Source organism: Sciurus vulgaris (assembly GCF_902686455.1).
Source record: "Sciurus vulgaris genome assembly, chromosome: 17".
Lineage (NCBI taxonomy): Eukaryota > Metazoa > Chordata > Mammalia > Rodentia > Sciuridae > Sciurus > Sciurus vulgaris.
In genome coordinates this window covers 69,027,741-69,047,435 of record NC_136478.1, presented here as the reverse complement: position 1 = coordinate 69,047,435, position 19,695 = coordinate 69,027,741, and the positions used below count along the sequence as shown (strand labels likewise).

General features: G+C 37.7%; 4 protein-coding genes across 5 annotated transcripts in view; 2 read left to right on the top strand and 2 right to left on the bottom strand.

Moving 5' to 3' along the window:
* Positions 1-19,695, bottom strand: part of LOC306648285 (zinc finger protein 320-like) — a 182,013-nt gene that overhangs the window by 48,559 nt on the left and 113,759 nt on the right. The gene's annotated exons all lie outside the window — the stretch shown is intronic.
* LOC306648249 (uncharacterized protein) overlaps positions 1-19,695 on the top strand; it is a 74,635-nt gene that overhangs the window by 13,462 nt on the left and 41,478 nt on the right. The window lies entirely within an intron of this gene.
* Positions 1-19,695, bottom strand: part of LOC306648236 (uncharacterized protein) — a 72,994-nt gene that overhangs the window by 32,049 nt on the left and 21,250 nt on the right. The gene's annotated exons all lie outside the window — the stretch shown is intronic.
* On the top strand, positions 205-12,669 carry LOC306647714 (cyclin-dependent kinase 17-like; the record flags this gene model as incomplete). Its single annotated transcript, XM_079117206.1, has 2 exons — positions 205-220; positions 10,980-12,669. The coding sequence occupies 2 exons, from the start codon at positions 205-207 to the stop codon at positions 11,843-11,845; spliced, it is 882 nt and encodes a 293-aa protein (XP_078973332.1). The 3' UTR covers positions 11,846-12,669.

Below are 19,695 nucleotides of genomic sequence, written 5' to 3'. Positions count from 1 at the left end.
AAGAATATTTTTCCTGAGGTATAAGATCTCACTTTCAGAGTATGATCTAAACCAATATTGCATATGGCTTATTTTTAAGTCAAAACTTTTTATTTCTTGTTTTTTGAAGTTTTACTGTTTCCTAAAATTTATTCATTTATTTATTTATTTTTTGGCACAAACAAAGGTTTATTTAGGAAAGTGGAGACACATTCAAGGAAGACTATGGGCTATCTCGACAGTGAGAAGCTTTTAGGACAAAGCAAAGAATACATATACAATGGAGAATGTGGGCCATCTTCAGAGAGAGAGAGAGAGAGAGAGAGATACACATACACAGCAATCTTAACCCATTGGTGTTGGGTATTCATATTTATAGAGGGGTGGTTGCTAGGGGTTAGACAAGAGGTGGAATCAGGGTAGATTTTCCCTGCACTGGCACATGGCCCTCATGTTACTTTTGCAGGCAAAGCATGGGTCAAGGGCTAAGGACTTGGGATGGGTTGCTCAGAAAGGCTTGTTTTGCATTTCAGATGTTTTTGGTCATTTCCTGAATTCCAGTTGCTTCTGGGAGCTTTTCCTTCCTGCCAGAATATTTTTCCTTTTCTATATCCTCAAATTTCTGTCTCAGAAATAATTTCTCTTCTTCATTTTTTTTTTTTTTTTTTTGGAAGAGTTCGAAGAGCAGTGGTCTTAATTATTTATTTGGGATGATTCCACCATGAGGTCATCTAATCTTGGGCTTTTCTTTCCTGGGAGATTTTGGATTACTGATTCAATCTTCTTCCTTGCTATTCATCTGTTTCAATTCAGTCCTAGTCAGCATTTCCAGGAGTTGACCCGTCTCTTCTAGTTTGTCTAGACAGTCAATTGTACAGTTGTTCATAGAGGTATTTTATGTTCCTTGACATTTCAGTGGCCTCCTTTTTGATTTGTAATTTTATATATTTCAGCTCTCACTCTTTTTTTCCTTAGTTAATCTAGCTAAACTCACCAATTTTCTTTATTTCTTAAAAAAAGATAACCAACCCTTAATTTTGCCCATCTTTTCTATTATCTTTCTAGTCTCTGATTTATTTCTGCTTTAAACTTCTTCATTTCCTTCCTTTGGCAATCACTGGGCATTGTTTTTTCTTTCTAGTTCCTTAAGAAGTGAAGTTGGTTAGAGATACTTCTTTTTTTTTTTCTTTTGATATAGGTTTTTTTTAATTAAAAAATCATAAATTTACATAGGGCAATATTGTTTGATGCATTGTTATTTTTTTCCCTTCCTCCCACGCCTCCCACCCCTCTTTTCCCTCTATACAGTCCTTCCTTCCTCCATACTTACCACCCTCATTATCCCTAACCCTAACCCTAACGCTAACCCCTCCTACCCCCCATTATATGTCCTCATCCGCTTATCAATGAGATCATTCGTCCTTTAGGTTTTTGAGATTGGCTTATCTCACTTTGCATGATATTCTCCAATTTCATCCATTTGCCTGCAAATGCCATAATTTTATCATTCTTCATGGTGGAGTAATATTCCATTGTATATGTATGCCACAGTTTCTTTATCCATTCATCAACTGAAGTGCATCGAGATTGGTTCCACAATTTGGCGATGGTAAATTGAGCAGCTATGAACATTGATGTGGCTGTATCTCTGTAGTGTGCTGATTTTAAGTCCTTTGGGTATAGGCCAAGGAGTAGGATAGCTGAGTCAAATGGTGGTTCCATTCCAAGCTTTCTGAGGAATCTCCATACTGCTTTCCAGAGTGGCTGCACTAATTTGCAACCCCACCAGCAATGTATGAGTGTACCTTTTTCCCCACATCCTCGCCAACACCTATTGTTGCTTGTGTTCTTGATAATCGCCATTCTAATTGGGGTGAGATGAAATCTTAGGGTAGTTTTGATTTGCATTTCTCTTATTACTAGAGATGTTGAACATTTTTTCATATATCTGTTGATTGCTTGTACATCTTCTCCTGTGAAGTGTATGTTCATTTCCTTAGCCCATTTTTCGATTGGATTATTTGTATTCTTGGTGTAGAGTTTTTTGAGTTCTTTATAGATTCTGGAAATTAGCGCTCTGTCTGAAGTATGAGTGGCAAAGATATTCTCCCACTCTGTAGGCTCTCTGTTCACATTACTGATAGTTTCCTTTGCTGAGAGAAAGCTTTTTAGTTTGAATCTATCCCACTTGCTGATTCTTGCTTTTATTTCTTGTGCTATGGGAGTCCTGTTAAGGAAGTCTGATCCGAAGCCAACAAGTTGAAGGTTTGGACCTACTTTTTCTTCCATAAGATGCAGGGTCTCTGGTCTGATTCCGAGGTCCTTGATCCATTTTGAGTTGAGTTTTGTGCAGAGTGAGAGATAGGGGTTTAATTTCATTCTGTTGCATATGGTTTTCCAGTTTTCCCAGCACCATTTGTTGAAGACGCTATCTTTTCTCCATTACATATTTTTGAAACCTTTATCTAGTATGAGATAATTGTATTTATATGGGTTTGTGTCCGTGTCCTCTATTTTGTACCATTGATCTACCTATTTTGGTACCAATACCATTCCGTTTTTGTTACTATTGCTTTGTAATAGAGTTGAAGATCTGGTATTGTGATACGCCCTGCTTCACTCTTTCTACTGAGGATTGTTTTAGCTATTCTGGGTTTCTTATTCTTCCAGATGAATTTCATAATTGCTTGCTCTATTTCTATACGGTACATCATTGGGATTTTAATTGGAATTGCATTGAATCTGTATAGCACTTTAGGTAGTATGGCCATTTTGACAATATTAATTCTTCCTATCCAAGAACATGGAAGATCTTTCCATCTTCTAAGGTTTTCTTTAATTTCTTTCTTTAGTGTTCTGTAGTTCTCATTGTAGAGGTCTTTCACCTCTTTTGTGAGATTGATTCCCAAGTATTTTATTTTTTTCGAGGCTATTGTGAATGGGATAGTTTTCCTAATTTCTCTTTCTGAAGATTCATCACTTATGTATAAAACTGCATTGGATTTATGGGCATTGATCTTGTAACCTGCTACTTTACTGAATTCACTTATGAGTTCTAAGAGTTTTCTGGTGGAATTTCCAGGTTCCTCTAGATATATAATCATGTCATCAGTGAACAGGTATAGTTTGAGTACTTTTTTTCCAATTCGTATCCCTTTAATCTCTTTGGTTTGTCTAATTGCTCTGGCCAGAGTCTCAAGAACGATGTTGAATAGAAGTGGTGAAAGAGGGCATCCCTGCCTTGTTCCAGTTTTTAGGGGGAATGCTTTCAGTTTTTCACCATTTAGAATGATATTGGCCATGGGCTTAGCATAGCTGGCCTTTACAATGTTAAGGAATGTTCCCACTATCCCAGTTTTTTCTGGTGTTTTGAGCTTGAAGGGATGCTGTATTTTGTTGAATGCTTTTTCTGCATCTATTGAAATAATCATGTGATTCTTAACTTTTATCCTGTTGATATGGTGAATGACATTTATTGATTTCAGGATGTTGAACCAACCTTGCATCCCTGGGTTAAAACCCACTTGATCGTGGTGCACTATCTTTTTAATATATTTTTGTGTGCGATTTGCTAAAATTTTTTTGAGAATTTTTGAGTCGATGTTTGTTAAGGATATTGGTCTGAAATTTTCTTTCCTCGAAGTGTCTCTGTCTGGTTTAGGTATCAGGGTGATATTGGCTTCATAGAATGATTTTGGGAGGTTTCCCTTCTCTTCTATTTTATGGAATACTTTGAGTAGTATTGGAATGAGCTCTTCTTTAAAGGTTTTGTGGTTGCAGACTGATATCCTGACCTCACTGTTAGAAATATGCCCTGTATCATGTTTCTAAATGCCTCTTTCTTGTGAGTCAATGAAGAAGCCCATAAATTTTGGTGAAAGGAAATTATTCATTTACAATTGTAAAAAAGAGGCTAAATTTTATTACATGAGATACATTTTACATTTTTAACAAATCTGGCATGCATGCCATGCACCTTAATTTACATAAAGTGGAAATTGAAATATAGCAAGAGTATGAAAAATATAAGAAAATTCAGGGAATAAGGACAAAAGAACTTTTTGTCCTTGAACCATTTGTGAAATATTCTAAAAAGATTAATGTTAGTGATTTCCTCTTTAGAATGAACATCCATAATGGAATTTTTCCTGTAGGTAAACTAGAAACTCAAGTATTTGCTCCTAACATCTGATGATTAGACTTCATTCCATAGACATCCAGGATAGAGTAGGAGGAGCTTCCAATACCTGATTGGGAGAGGTACTAGATGATGGTTTGGATTTTCTCAATGTCCAGGCAGGACTCCTGGATGGAAATGGTCATTTTCAGAAAGGTCCTGTACCTGTATCTCATCTCCCCTTCTGGACTCAGTGTAGGAACCAGCTCCAGGGCCCCTTCTCTTCAGAGAAGTCTGTTACTGTCAATAAACCTGCTGCTTGCTAGCTATCTCTGTGTCCTGTTCAATTCTTTTCTGAACAAAGACAAAGACTCCAAGACTCCTAGAGAGTAAGGATCCCAGGGCAAGGCTTTCCCAAGGACCAGCAAGAAGACCAGCTGCCTGCTCATGACTGGTCATCCAGGGCCCGTGGTTAAAGATGAGCCACACAGTGTCAACCACCTCAGTGGTCACCTTCAGGGCTGTTTCTGGAGGGCAGAAAAATTGTCCTTGCCTCACTGTCCACCTGCATTCTGTCATCTAAGTGAAGGCCTTGCCTATGAACAGTGACCACTGCCCAACTGAGAAAGTGCAGTGCAGCCCAGAATCATGTCCTTGGGACAGGCTATCCTTAGTGACACAGAAGCTCTGCAGGACACCTTTGGAATTCCAGCCCTAAAAATCCTGCAGCCAGACCCAAACTGTTTCAACACCTTAATTCCTGCACCCACTTTGCCCTTCATGCCCTTAAACTCCCCAGTGCACTTAAGACACTCCACACCCTGTACCCCATGTGCCCTCTCCCCCTCTGCCATTTCCCCATTACTGTACTCTCTACAGCACACAGCCACAGGCCCCTTCCTCCTCATCTAACCCACAGGACCTCCATGTGTGCTCCCTGTCACTCATTCTCTATCACACACACTCTCTGAGTACCTCCACATGTCCACTGTCTCATCACACCCCCACATCAAGAGTAGACACCAGAGCCTGTTTAAATGCTGCAGTGTGCAATGCTGTCCTGGTGGACTGTGGGGGACTGAGAATGAATGTGAATGGCAGATGAGACCACCCTCTTGCTGGCATTCATAGGCCTGAAGATTGGCACAGAATTATATATATGCATAAGATACTAATGCACACTGAGAAGAAGAATGTGTGAATGATTATGTGACAGCATGAAACAGGACAATTGGGTTCATGTCTGCATTGTGTGTGTGTGTGTGAAGTGGGAGTATGGGAATGACTGTGTACATATTTCAGTACATATGAGTGTGAGCGTGTATACAGTGTCAAGCTATGTAAAGTGTGTAAATGCACGTGTGTGGTTGTTGGGGTGTGTGTTGTCCAGTGGCTCTATTCCTTCACTTGCAAATAGTGTATATAGTGAAGATGTAGTCAAGAATTAGCAAACTGCTTATCAGATCATTCGACCTTTGTTTTTGGGGGATTAACTTATATCACAGCATGATATTCTCCAACTTCATCCATTGTCCTGCAAATGCCATAATTTTATTTCTTCTTTATGGCTGAATAATATTCCATTGTGTATATATAACACAGTTTCTTTATCCATTTGTCAATTGAAGGGCATCTTGGTTGATTTCACAATCTAGCTATTGTAAATTGAACTGCTATGAGCATTGATGTGGCTGCATCAGTGTAGTATGCTGATTTCAAGTCCTTTGGGTATAAACTGAGGAGTGGGATAGCTGGGTCAAATGGTGGGTCCATTCCAAGTTTTCTAAGGAATCTCCACACTGCTTTCCAGAGTGGCTGCACCAATTTACAACTCCACAAGCAATATATGAGTGTGCCTTTTCCCCCATATCCACACCAACACTTATTATTACTTGTGTTCTTGATAATAACCATTTGAATTAGTTAGATGAAATCTTAGGATGGTTTTAATTTGCATTTCTCTAATTACTAGTGGTGATGAGCACTTCTTCATACATTTGTTGATCACCTGTGTATCTTCTTCTGTGAAGTGTCTGCCCAGTTCCTTAGCCCACTTATTGATTGGGTTCTTTGTATTTTAGGTGTAAAGTTTAAGTTCTTTATAATTTTGGAGATGAGTGCTCTGTCTGAAGTGTGTATGGAAAAGATTTTCTCCCACTCTGTAGGCTCTTTTGATTGTTTCCTGTGCTGAGAAAAAGCTTTTCAGTTTGAATCTATCCCATTTATTGATTCTTGCATTTATTTTTTGTTAAGGGGGTTTCGTTAAGGAAGTCTGGTCCTAAGCCAATGTGATGGAGATTCAGGCCTAATTTTTCTACTATTTGGTGAAGGGTCTCAGGTCTAATTTCTAGATCCTTGATTCATTTTGAGTTGAGTTTTGTACAGGGTGAGACATAGGGGTTTAATTTCATTTTACTGCATATGGATTTCCAGTTTTGCCAGCACCATTTGTTGAAGTGGCTATCTTTTCTCCATTGTAAGTTTTTGGCACCTTTGTCTAGTATAAGGTTACTGTACTTATGTGGGTATGTCTCCATGTCTTCTTTCCTGTACCACCAGTCTACCTGTCTATTTTGGTGCTAATACCATGCTGTTTTTGTTACTATTGCTCTATAGTATAATTTAAGTTGTGGTATAGTGATACCTCCTGCATCACTCTTCCTGCCCAGGATTCCTTTGACTATTCTGGGTCTTTTGTTCTCCCAGATGAATTTCATGATTGCTTTCTCTATTTCTATGAGAAATATCATTGGTATTTTAATTGGAATTGCATTAAGTCTGCATAGGACCTTTGGAAGTATGGCCATTTTAATAATATTAATTCTGCCTATTCAAGAACACGGGAGATCTTCTAAGGTCTTCTTCAATTTCTCTCTTTAATGTTCTGTAATTTTCATTGTAGAGATCTTTCACCACTTTAGAGTACCAAATATTTTATTTTCTTTGAGGCTATTGTGAACAGAATTGTTTTTCTCATTTCCCTTTCAGACATTTCATAGCTTAGGATAAAAATGCTTTAGATTTATGTGTGTTGCTTTTGTATCCTTCTGTTGTGCTGAATTCATTTATGAGGTCTAGAAGTTTTCTGATGGAGTTTTTTGGATCCTCTAAATATAGAATCATGTCATAAGCAAGTAGTGACAGCTTAAGTTCTTCTTTTCCTAATTGCTGTGGCTAGTATTTCAAGGATGATGTTGAATAGTAGCGATGTAAGAGGGCATCCCTGTCTTGTTCCAGTTCTTTTTTAAAATTTTTTAGTTGTAAACGGACACAATATCTTTAATTATTTATTTTTATGTGACGCTGAGGATCAAAACCAGTGCTTTACGTGCGCTAGGCATGTACTCTATCACTGAGCCACACCCACCCAGCTCTTTTTCAGTTTTTAAAGGGAATGGTCTCAGTTTTTCTCCATTTAGAATGATGTTGGCCATGGGCTTAGCATAGATAGCCTTTACAATGTTGAGGTATGTTCCTACTATCCCCATTTTTTCTAGTGTTTTGAGCATGAAGGGTGTTATATTTTGTCAAATGCTTTCTCTGCATCTATTGAAATAATCATATGATACTTAACCTTAAGTCTATTGATGTGATGAATTACATTTATTGATTTCCTGATGTTGAACCAAGCTTGCATCCCCAGGATGAACCCCACATGGTCATAGTGCACTATCTTCTTAATGTTTTTGTATGCAACTTGCCAGAATTTTGTTAAGAACTATTGCATTTATATTCATCAGAGATATTAGTCTAAAATTTTCGGGCAAGTATGGAGGAAGGAAGCACTGTATAGAGGGTAAAGAGGGGTGGGAGGGGTGGGGGGAAGGGAAAAAATAACAGAATGAATCAAACAACATTACTCTATGTAAATTTATGATTACACAAATGGTATGCCTTTACGCCATGTACAAACAGAGAAACAACATGTATCCCATTTGTTTACAATAAAAAAAAAATTCAGAAAAAAATAAAATAAAATAAAATTTTCTTTCCTTGATGTGTCTTTGTCTGGTTTTGGTATCAGAGTGATACTAGCTTCATAGAATGAGTTTGGAAGGGTTCCCTCCTTTTCTATTTCCTGGAATACTTTGAGGAGTATTAGAGTTGTTTTTTTTTGTTGTTGTTGTTTTTTTTTTTTTTTTCTTTTTCCTGTTAAGATCTTGTAGAACTAGGCTGAGACCATCTGGTCCTGGGCTGTTCTTGGTTGGTAGGGTTTTGATGACTTCTTCTACTTCATTGCTTGAAATTCATCTGTTTAAATTGTATATGTCCTCCTGCTTCAGTTTGGGAGGATCATAAGTCTCTAGAAACTTTTCAATGTCTTTGATATTTTCTATTTTGTTGGAGTATAGATTTTCAAAGTAGCTTCTCATTGTGGTATGTATTTTAGTGGTGTCTCTAATGATATTTCCTTTTTCATCATGAATTTTAGTAATTTGAGTTTTTTCTCTCTTTATTAGTGTGACTAAGGGTTTATCTATTTTGCTTACTTTTTCAAAGAACAAACTTTTTGTCTTGTTAATATTTTGAATTGTTTCTTTTGTTTCAATTGCATTGACTTTAGCTCTGATTTTAATTACTTCCTGTCTTTTACTACTTTTGGTGTTGTCCTGTTCTTTTTCTAGGGCTTTGATAGGTAATGTTAGGTCAGTTAGTTGTTGACTTTTTATTCTTTTCTTGAATGCACTTTATGCAATGAATTCTCCTCTTAGTACTACTTTCATAGTGTCCCAGAGATTGTGATATGTTGTATCATCATTCTCATTTACCTCTAATAATTTTTTTATCTCCTCCCTGATGTTTTCTGTTATCCATGCTTCATTCAATAGTATATTGTTTAGTCTCCATTTGTTGGAGTAATTTCTGTTTTTTATTTTTCGTTGATTTCTAATTTCAATTCATTATGATCTGATAGAACACAAGGTAGTATCTCTACTTTTTTGCATTTACTAAGGGCTGCTTCATGGCATAACATACTGTCTATTTTAGAGAAGTATCCATATACTGCTGAGAAGAAAGTCTATTAAACTCATTTATGGATGGAATATTCTATATATGTCTGTTAAGTCTAAGTTATTGATTGTGTTATTGAGTTCTATGGTTCCTTTGTTTAGTTTTTGTTTGGAAGAGCTATACAGTGGTGATAGTGGTGGGTTAAAGTCACCCAGAATTATTGTACTTTGGTATATTTGATTCCTGGAATTGAGAAGGATTTGTTTGATGTACATGGATGTGCTGTTGCTTGAGGCATAAATATTTATGATTGTTATGTTTTCCTGATTTGTGGTTCCCTTAAGAAGTATGAAGTCTCCTTCTTTATCCCTTCTGATTAACTTTGGCTTGAAGTCCACTTTATCTGATATAAGGATGAAAACCCCCCTTTTTTACTGAGTCTGTGGGCATGGTAGGTTTATTCCCACCCTTTCGCCTTTGTTGATGGGTATCTTTATCTATGAGATGAGTCAGTTGAAGGCAGCATATTGTTGAGTCCTTCTTTTTAACCCAATCTGCCAGTCTATATCTTTTGATTGATTAGTTTAGGCCATTAACGTTCAGGGTTATTATTGAGCTATGATTTGTATTCCCAGTCATTTGGGCTTATTTTTTGGTCTTTAACTTGTCTTGGTTTCTCCTTTGGTTTTTCCTTTAAGGTAGTTCCTTCCTTTGCTGATCCACATTGTTGTTTTTCATTCCCTCCTCATGGAATATTTTGTTGAGAATATTCTGCAGCGCAGGCTATTTGTAACTTCTTTTAACTTTTGTTTTTCATGGAAGGATTTTATTTCATCTTCAAATCTGAAGGTTAGTTTTGCTGGGTATAGGATTCTTGGTTGGCAACCATGTTCTTTCAGAGCTTGAAATACGTTGTTCCAGCTATTAGAGTCTGGGCTGAGAATTCTGCTGATATCCATATTGGTTTTCCCTACATGTAATCTGTTACTTTTCTCTCACAGGCTTCAAAACCCTATCTTTATTTTGTATGTTAGGCATTTTCCTTATAATGTACCTTGATGTGGGTCTGTTGTAATTTTGTGCATTGGGTGTTCTGTAAGCCTCTTGTATTTGATTTTCCATTTCATTCATCAAGTTTGGGAATTTTCTGATATTATTTAATTGAATAGGTGGCTCATTCCTTTGGTTTGTATCTCTGTGCTTCCTCAATCCTGATAATTCTTAAATTTGTTCTTTTCATGATGTCCCATAGTTCTTGGAGATTCTGTTCATGATTTCTTACCATCTTCTCCTTTTGGGCAACTTTATTTTCAAGATTAAATATTTTGTCTTCATTGTCTGACATTCTGTATTCCAAGTAATCTAGTCTGTTGGTGATGCTTTCCATTGAGTTTTTTATTTGGTTTATTTTTTCCTTCATTTCAAGGATTTCTGTTTGGGTTTTTTTTTTCCTTTAGATTCTCTACTCTTTGTTGAAATGATCTTTTGCTTCCTGCAGTTGCTCTTTCAACTACTTATTGGAGTGATCATTCTTTGCCTGCATTTGCTTTCTTATCTCATCCTTTGCTTCATGAATCATTTTAATTATGTATATTCTGAACTCCTTTTCTGACATTTCTTCTATCATGCTGTCACTGGGTTCTATTACTAAAGTATCTAGGTTTGTTTGGAACATTTTCTTCTCTTGTTTTTTCATGTTGTTTATGTATCTTTCCCTCTAGCAGTGCAGATCTGGGGTATTTCAGTTTCCCTCCATAGGCTTATAGTGACCCTATAGGTTTCAAACCTCTTCTTTAAGGAGGAAATCAATATTAGCAGTGCCCAGTACAGAAAATATGCAACCCTAAACCAAATAGCCCCTATGAAGACATTAAAATATTGTCATAATAAACAGAATGAGTTCAATTATTATCTACAGTATAACAAATAGATTTGCAAGTTTCACTCTTAAAGGATTTAAAACATGCAAATATAGTAACCTTACATGACATTGTTCACACAGATAAATCTTTGACTCTGGTCTTTGAGTATCTGGATGAAGACCTAAAACAGTACATGGATGACTGTGGGAACATCATGAGTATGCACAATGTAAAGCTGTTCCTATACCAAATTCTACGTGGGTTAGCATGTTGCCACAGAAGAAAGGTGTTGCATCGAGACTTGAAACCACAGAACCTTCTCATTAATGAAAAAGGAGAATTAAAGCTAGCAGATTTTGGACTAGCCAGAGCCAAGTCAGTTCCCACAAAGACCTACTCAAATGAAGTTGTCACACTATGGTATCGGCCACCTGATGTGCTTCTTGGCTCCTCAGAGTACTCAACACAGATTGACATGTGGGGTGTTGGATGCATTTTCTTTGAAATGGCTTCTGGAAGACCTCTGTTTCCAGGATCAACTGTGGAAGATGAATTGCACTTAATTTTCCGACTACTAGGAACTCCATCTCAGGAAACTTGGCCAGGTGTTTCTTCAAGTGATGAATTCAAGAACTACAACTTTCCAAAATATAAACCACAGCCTCTAATTAATCATGCACCCAGGTTAGACTCTGAAGGAATTGAGTTGATAACAAAATTTCTACAGTATGAATCTAAGAAAAGGGTTTCAGCAGAAGAGGCCATGAAGCATGTATACTTTCGAAGTCTGGGTCCAAGAATACATGCTTTACCAGAAAGTGTGTCAATATTCAGTTTGAAAGAGATTCAGTTGCAAAAGGACCCGGGTTTTCGAAATTCTTCTTACCCAGAGACAGGACATGGGAAGAACAGAAGACAGAGCATGCTCTTTTAAGTCTGATAACATGGTTTCAAGCCCAGCCCCCAGCCTTTCTTACCAATCAAGGACTCAGATCTGAAGGCAGTTATTTCTTTTGGTGGACTTGGAATCTCCGTTTGTCTACACTGTTGTCTTCACAGTGGAGTCTTTTTATTTCAGACCTACAGATTGTTTTTATATTTGTTGTCACAGTGTGACAATTTTTTTGTACAGTTGGTTTTAAGGTCTTCTCTGCCATTAGAGCCAGTAGGTTACAGCTATTGATGTAACTGTAGCTGCAATTTTTGTGCAGGACTGAGAAACACAGTGCATTATTTATTGCGGAATCATTGCTGCTAAATAACTACTGTCTGTTTATTTAACACAACAGTTGAATGCCTGAAGAAGTTGCAGTGGCTTTATTATATGTGAATGCATCTGTTTCTCCTCACAAGTTGTTTTACTGCTGCATTTTTTGTTTGTTTGTTTTTAAAATTAAACTGCAGTGTTTCCTGGAATGTATATTTAGCTTTGCTTAACAGTAAAATAAGTGAGCCATGTTGAACACTCTTAAGTTCGTGCTACATAATTTCTTACTGAACATTGGCAAATAGAGTAGCTAAGAGATTGATAAGCACATTATGTTTAGGAGAGCATGTGACAGAAGTTGATTCAATCAAGTGAATACCTGACATTTTTGGGTTCTCACATTAAACACCAATAAATAAAGCACCAAAATTATTTATTTTTACCTATTTCTCATTTTAGAAATGTCTGCTACATTTTACTGGATATTTGTATACTAATACAATTAACTACTTTACATTGTGCTTCAATTTAGTTAAAACTTAACCATATGAGTCCATTTTAAGATGAAAGGTCTTGCTTGTCTTAAAAATACATTTATTAGAAACTAGGATGACACTTCATTGGGAAACAATTTGTTTTCATTTGGGGGCTGTGTGTTTCAATAACATTCACTTGGAATCAGCTGAAAATTGTTTGGTCTTTGAAATGAGCAATGAGAAACTACAAATGAGAGAAATAAGAACTTGCATAGAGGATTGCATTAAAAAGCATTGTTAAGGAATTATCTGTTTATCAGAGATACCACAGTTTTAATCATGCATCTCCTTGAACATCATAAACACACTTTGGTGTTGGTAACAGTGTTTTTAAATCTTTGTGTTCACTTTTAAGGACTCTTGTTTAGTGCATCTTACAAACTAAATCTTAATTGTTATATTTTGAAACGGTCATGTAAATTTTTGCCTTATATATCATGAAAATAGTCATCACTTAATTTTTTCCTGACATTCACTGTAAAACATTCAGGGGTCCTACCATTTCTGTTCAGGAAATCTTGTAGTTTATTGTTGTTATTTAACAGTATTAAGTGAGTTTTGTATATTTCATTTTAACTTTATTTGTGAATAGTGATTGTGGCATGTTTGGGGTTGTTATTTTAATATTTTATGATACTGAAATTTTCATTTAAAAAAATTTCTGTAAGTAACAAATTCATGTGTAATGGTGAATATTGGACCACTACTGCTTTTCACATTTGTAAATTGGTTTTATGTTAAACCCTGTAGCCTAACAAACTGCCGTTATTTCTAACTGACAGACATGTATTAATATTGTACTTTGCAGGTTATAAATATTATGTGGAAATTCCTCCATTTTGTTTTGAAATTTGTAATAACAAAATCTCCATGTTGTATAAAAAAAAAAAAAACAAATAGATTTGCAATATTGTCTGCAGTTTCTAATAGAGGAAAAAGAGGGTGGGGAGAGGTGTAGGATGTACCTGTTAATGGGATAAGAAAAGAGTATATAGAAGTTCTAGGTGATAGAAAGAGTGAGAGTGTAATCAAAAGAAGCTAGTTGTTAGCATGAGAAAGGCAGAAAGAGACTCTGAGGAAACAGGTAAACAAAAGGGAAATAGAGCAAGAAAAGTAAGGAAATAAAAATTCAAAAATTTTCAAAAAGGAGAAAAAATAATTCTGCACTATAACAGTCATATAGTACTCAAACCTCCCCGTCTTCAGTTGCATGAGAGGTACCTGACAGTGAGTTTCCAGTCTCCAACAGGCAACTCAGGATGGGATTTGCCCCTCCTAAAGATGGGAGCTAACACTTCCAGGATAACTGAAGATGGTTGCTCTGGCTTCCAAATGTGTTGGCAAGTGGGGAGCTGCAGCTTGGGGTGTGAGTGTGGTCAGTCAGTGGTCCTGGAGATGGGGTATGGTTTGTTGGGCAGGGGTCCTGGAGGTGGGGAGTGGTCAGTCTGGTTGAGGAGTCTTGGAGCCAGGGTTTGGTCAGTCTGGCCAAGTATCCTGCAGGTCCTGGCTGTTGTCTCCAAATGGTGGCAGCCATATGTAACCAAACTGTGGGTGCTGTTACAGTGGACTCCCAGGCAACAGCAGGCAGCTGGTGATCCACTGGCAATCTGTGGTTGATCTGCAGGCTAATGTGAATGATCAGCAGGTAGGCCTCAGGCAGTGGGTGATGGGTAGGTGAAAGACAGGTGATGGGCAGGTATGAGGCAGGCAAATGGGCAAATGGTGGATGATAGGCACCAGTTAGAGAGCATTCTGCACTCAAAAAGTAGTCTCTATGCTGGCAGACTACAAGTGATCACAGTGGACAAATGGGGTAAACAGCAGGGGATCAATAAGAAGCAAAAACTGCCTCACAGAGAAACAGATATCTTCTGCTTGAAACCTGAGTTATGGAGTGACGAGGAATGCATCCTCCCTCTAGTCCTCCATATTCTGTCCATTCCCTATGATATTTTCTAAGAATGTCACACGAGACAATGTTTTTCTGTGAATGTGAATTCTATGGGAAATATTTGAGAGATCTATATTTTTTTATCTTATGTAAGAAAGTCTAATTTTGTTAAAAGACTGAGCTGATCATAGAAGAGATCCAGATAGAGAGAACAATTAAGGCATGATGAGCATAAATTCTGGAGAAAACTTCAGCATTCAAGACTATCAAAGTGATATGGTAAGAACAAGATCTTCAAGGGAAAATACACATTGCTCAGGGGATAAAAATCAATGCCAGGCTCAAGAATACAAAGGGAGAGCAGGCACAAGAAAGTTAAAGGTATAAACATATTGGGTTCAAGGAGGATAGTATTTCAGGGTGTCACAGGAATAAAAAGGGAACATGGCAATGCACAGTTAAAAGGAAAAGGGCATAAAGGTTCTGTGGAAAATGTGATAAAATCATGCTGTGGGGAAAGGAGGATAGAGATGGAGGAGGCAGACCTTGGACAATAATGAATCAAGGCACATATGCAGTGTAAGAAAAGGAGGCAGAACCTCGGGAGAAGATAGACACGGGGAGGCAGGAAATATGTGTACAGAAAAGTTTAGGGAGTTGGGTGTGGTATGGACATGTGACATGTTAAGGGGTTAAAGGACAGGTGAGAAAAGGACAGGCACAGTATGGTAGATGAGTAAAGGGCATGCATGTAGGTCATGAAGGAGCTGAGGTGCTTCAACGTTGAGCATTGTGGGGTTCTGGGTATTGGGCAGAGGACAACGGGAATGGGCTGAAGGGTTGTGTTTAGGCGTAGAAAAAAGGGAAAACAAAAGGAAGACACAGGTGATGGGGTGTGCAGAAGCAGATAAAGGTGGGGTGGGTGGTTCTTGAAATGCTGGGGCACACTATCGACTAGAAGGACTGTATGGAAGTGAGGGATGATAAAGAGTCGGTGAATATAAAGGTGACGGGGGTGGAAAGATGGACCTGTAGCATAATGCACTGATGGAAAATGATCCTCACAGCAATGAGCTATTTTCCAATTGTGAGCATGGTTCTGTTGCACATGCTGCTCTCTGCACTTGCAGAGGATAACTTAGCACGGTATCAGTAGGTCCAAATGCACCCAAATGAGGATCAAGTGCAGAGGAGGAGAAGCAATCAACAGCAGATTGTCCAGGAGCAAGGTGATGGTTCGGGCCTTTGGGGTGCTCTGGGCCATGCTGCAGTTGGAAGTGGACATTTTTAAATGATACCATACTGGGTCAAATGCCTTTCTGGGTTATAGTAGAAGACTTTCTAGATGAGAAGCTCCTGTGCCTAATGACATATGATGAGCATCATTTCTTATGCTCTTTTGTCATATCTTTAACTCCTTTGGGCAAACTTTTGTTTAGAATATTGACCAATTGTCACCTGGGTTGTTTTAATTCCTGTTGAGTTTCAAGAGGTCTTTGTTATAAGTCTTGCATAAAAACCCTTCATCAGATATGTATTTTGCAAACATTTTTTCCCATCTTATAGATTGTCTTTCCCTTAAGAGTATATTTTAAACATCATTTTTAATTTGAACAATGCTCAACCAATGATTTTTCTTTTCTGGACTATGTTTTTGTACCTACAAAGTCATTGTTATATCCAAAGTCTCTGGGATTGTATCCTAAGTCATCTCCTTGATTTTACAAGGTTTTTGTTTTACATTTAAAGGCTCTGAGAGGAAAGGGGAACCCAGTAACATTTTCATCATGGCTCTCTTTTATTTTGTTGCTTTTCTTGTATTGATTTTTTTTTAAATATCTTTCCTCTGATAACAACACTTAAGCTCTATCATTTCACCAAATCAGTAAACGTAGAGCACATTACAATCGACCATAGGTGCCATGATGTCAGGAAGCTCTCTAGAGCTTATTTATCTTGCTTGACTGACACTGTATGCCCACTTGTCAGGATCTGCCTTCTCTCTTTCCCTAGCCCCTGGAAACCACTATTGATGAGAAACCAGCAACATTAAGACATGCTATGAATGGGAGACAATTTCTGTAAAGCAAATATCCTATCAGAGTTTGAAATCCAAAATGTAGAAGAAACTCATAAAACTCAATACTAAAAATAATCCCATTGCAATTGAGTGAAACACTTGAACAAAAATTTCCCAGAGGACATAGATATGTGAAAAGCACTCCACATCACTAACCATCAGAGGAATGCAAATCCAAATGCCAGTGGGATGCATCCTACCCCACTAGGATAGTTAGTATGGGTCAAAAGATATTAGTTGGTGAAAATGTTAGTCAATAAAACCTTGGTATACATTTGAATAGGTATACTGGTACCATCACTAAGGAAAACCCCACAGAATTTCCTCAAACAATGAAAGACAGACATGCCATGTGATCCAGCAATCTTATATCTGGGTACAGAGTCTAAAGAAGAAGAGTTTCTCCAGAGGTCATCTGAACTCCCTCACTATTGCAGCAAAATTCACACAGCCATATGTGGAAAAAAACCAAATGTTCATCTATGCACTAATGCATGAGGAATACATGGGTCACTATTCAGCCTTAGGAAGGAAGAAAACCCTTCCATTTGCAACACCATGGATATATCTGGAGGTCTCCATGGTAGGCGTAGCATGCCAGACAAAACAGCAAATGCTACCCCATCCCACTTCTGTGCAAAACCTAAGGCAGTTGAACTCATGCAAGCAGAGTCAGAGGATCTTCCCAGCAGTCACAGTGTGGGAAAGTGGGAGAGGATCATCATGGGATTCAGACACTCAGTTAAAGCATGAGTAATCTCTGGAGACTGATGTAGAGCATGATCAGTGTATGTGTTTAAGGAATGCAATAATATGTATACATGTGCAGTATATATACATACATATACCTATGAATACCCATATAATATATATACTATATATAAACATATACTTACATGGGAATATGTATCATTGCATTCCTTAAATACAAACAATTTTGCTAATTATAATTTAATAGAGCAGAAAAACTAAGTATCATAATTTTAATCTCTGTGAGCTTCCCTATCTACATGTAAGCATTATTATAAAAATAAAACAAATGAAAAGAATAAATCTGTTTTTCCCCTGCTTTAAAAGAGTAATTTTCAGGAGGAAATATCAGTGGTAAAATTTTTGCAGGTGTACTTAGAGTATACATAATAATTTTTTCATTGCAAAAACATGTGGCGTATCATCGTACAATAGAAAATTACTAACCCTGGATGTTATTGTAAAGCAAGTTCACTATGGACTGGATACTGACTGCTCCTAGTTGGTGACACAGAACACCCACACACCCTAGGTACATGAAGCAGGTTTTCTACTTACAGACGGGTAGCAAGGGACAGCAGAAGCTTAGGACTCATTCCCAGCCTGTGCAGTCCTCATGAAGGCTCCTCACAGAAGACCCAGTTTCATCCAATTGTGCTCCACTTACCACCACAGCTGAGGGACCCCAGAAAGATGTCCACCCTGGGTTTTTTGCCCTAGAATCACATGACTCTAAACCATTAAGAGGTGACCTGATCCCAGGGAAAATTAGGACAGAGGCTGTGCTGTTCCACCTGCTCTCTCCCTATCTTATGTGACCTTCTCAGCACATTCTGCAGTTATCCTGAGAACTACAAGTGAAAACTGGGCTGTGAACAGGGTCATTCCAAGGTGACCTGGAGAGTGGTCTCCTAGTCTCTCCTGAGGTTATGGAAGTTGTTTTTTTTTTTTTGTTTTTTTTTTTTTTTTTTTTTGCGGTGCTAGGGATTGAACCCAGGGCCTTGTGCTTGCAAGGTAAGCACTCTACCAATTGAGCTATATCCCCAGCCCCTCTCTGAGTTTATGTTAGGTTATATGGGTTTTAAAGATGGTACTGAGATGCTGATCGCCTGATCTTAAGATTGGGATTGCCCGGAAAATCTGGTTGACCTAGTGTGTTTACATGGACGCTTAATGCAGAAGGCAGAGAGATGCAGATGAACAGATGGTCAGAGATGTGAAGCACTGTAAAGGTTAAAGAGTCCTGCCGTAAAGGTTAAGGGGAGAGGAAATAAAGAGGCAAGCACACAGGATGGCGTGCAGCATGAAATGACTCCCGTGGAAAAGACAGTTCAATTTTATTATCTACTCCAGGTTTATATCAAGTTACCTAGGGTTACATTAGTGCAGTTAGCTTTATGCTTGTGCAGATCATATTGCTTGCCTCTCAGAGTCCACTAGTACCAAATGTTTTTATAATAAGACAATGTCTCCAGGCCTCAAAGACAGAGTTCCAGAGTGTTTCTAAGCCATTCAAACAAAAGGCCTATTGTCCTGAGGAGTTTGTTCACTCAAGGATTTATTCTCCTCTCTACTTTGACATACTCTGAACCTCTACAAAGAATGAGAGGAATTTTTCATATAAAACTGGCATTGGAGATGGTAAGTATGTGGAATGAAACTCAATGAAACTGTGAGAAAGAAATGATGATTTAAATTATTAATTTTTTTTATTATTATTAGTAGTATGGTAACAGCATCAGCAGAAGCAACAGCAGCAGGGGCTGGACCCAGGTGCTTTTTACCTATCCCTTCCAATTCTGAGACAGGGTATCCCTAAGTCACATAGTGCCTACATTGCCAAGAATGGCCTTGACATTGGGATCCTCCTGCCTCAGCCTCCCAAGCCACTGGGGTTACAGGAGTGCGCCAACATACCCAGCTAATTTATTTATTTTTAAGTCACTTAAAATTAAATCACTATCAACATACTTAAAAATCTGGATATGAATGCTCTGATGATGTAAATTTTAAAGGATTAATTGAAGTCTTTGAAGAAATTGAAGAAAAACATCTCATAAGTCTTATAAAAGGAAACCATGTTTACCAGAATATAAATTATGAACTTTAAAGAGAGATATATCAAAAGATATTAATTAAAATAGGGGCTGTATTGGTTGAAATTCATACATCTGGTACACTCTTTGGCAATATATCCTAAAAGAAGTAGGTATAAACCTATGACCAATGAAGGCACCAGTACACCAGTATCAGCAGAAAGTCTTACCACTATTATCAAACAAACTGTGAAACAACACATAATTTCTCATCATGATACTGC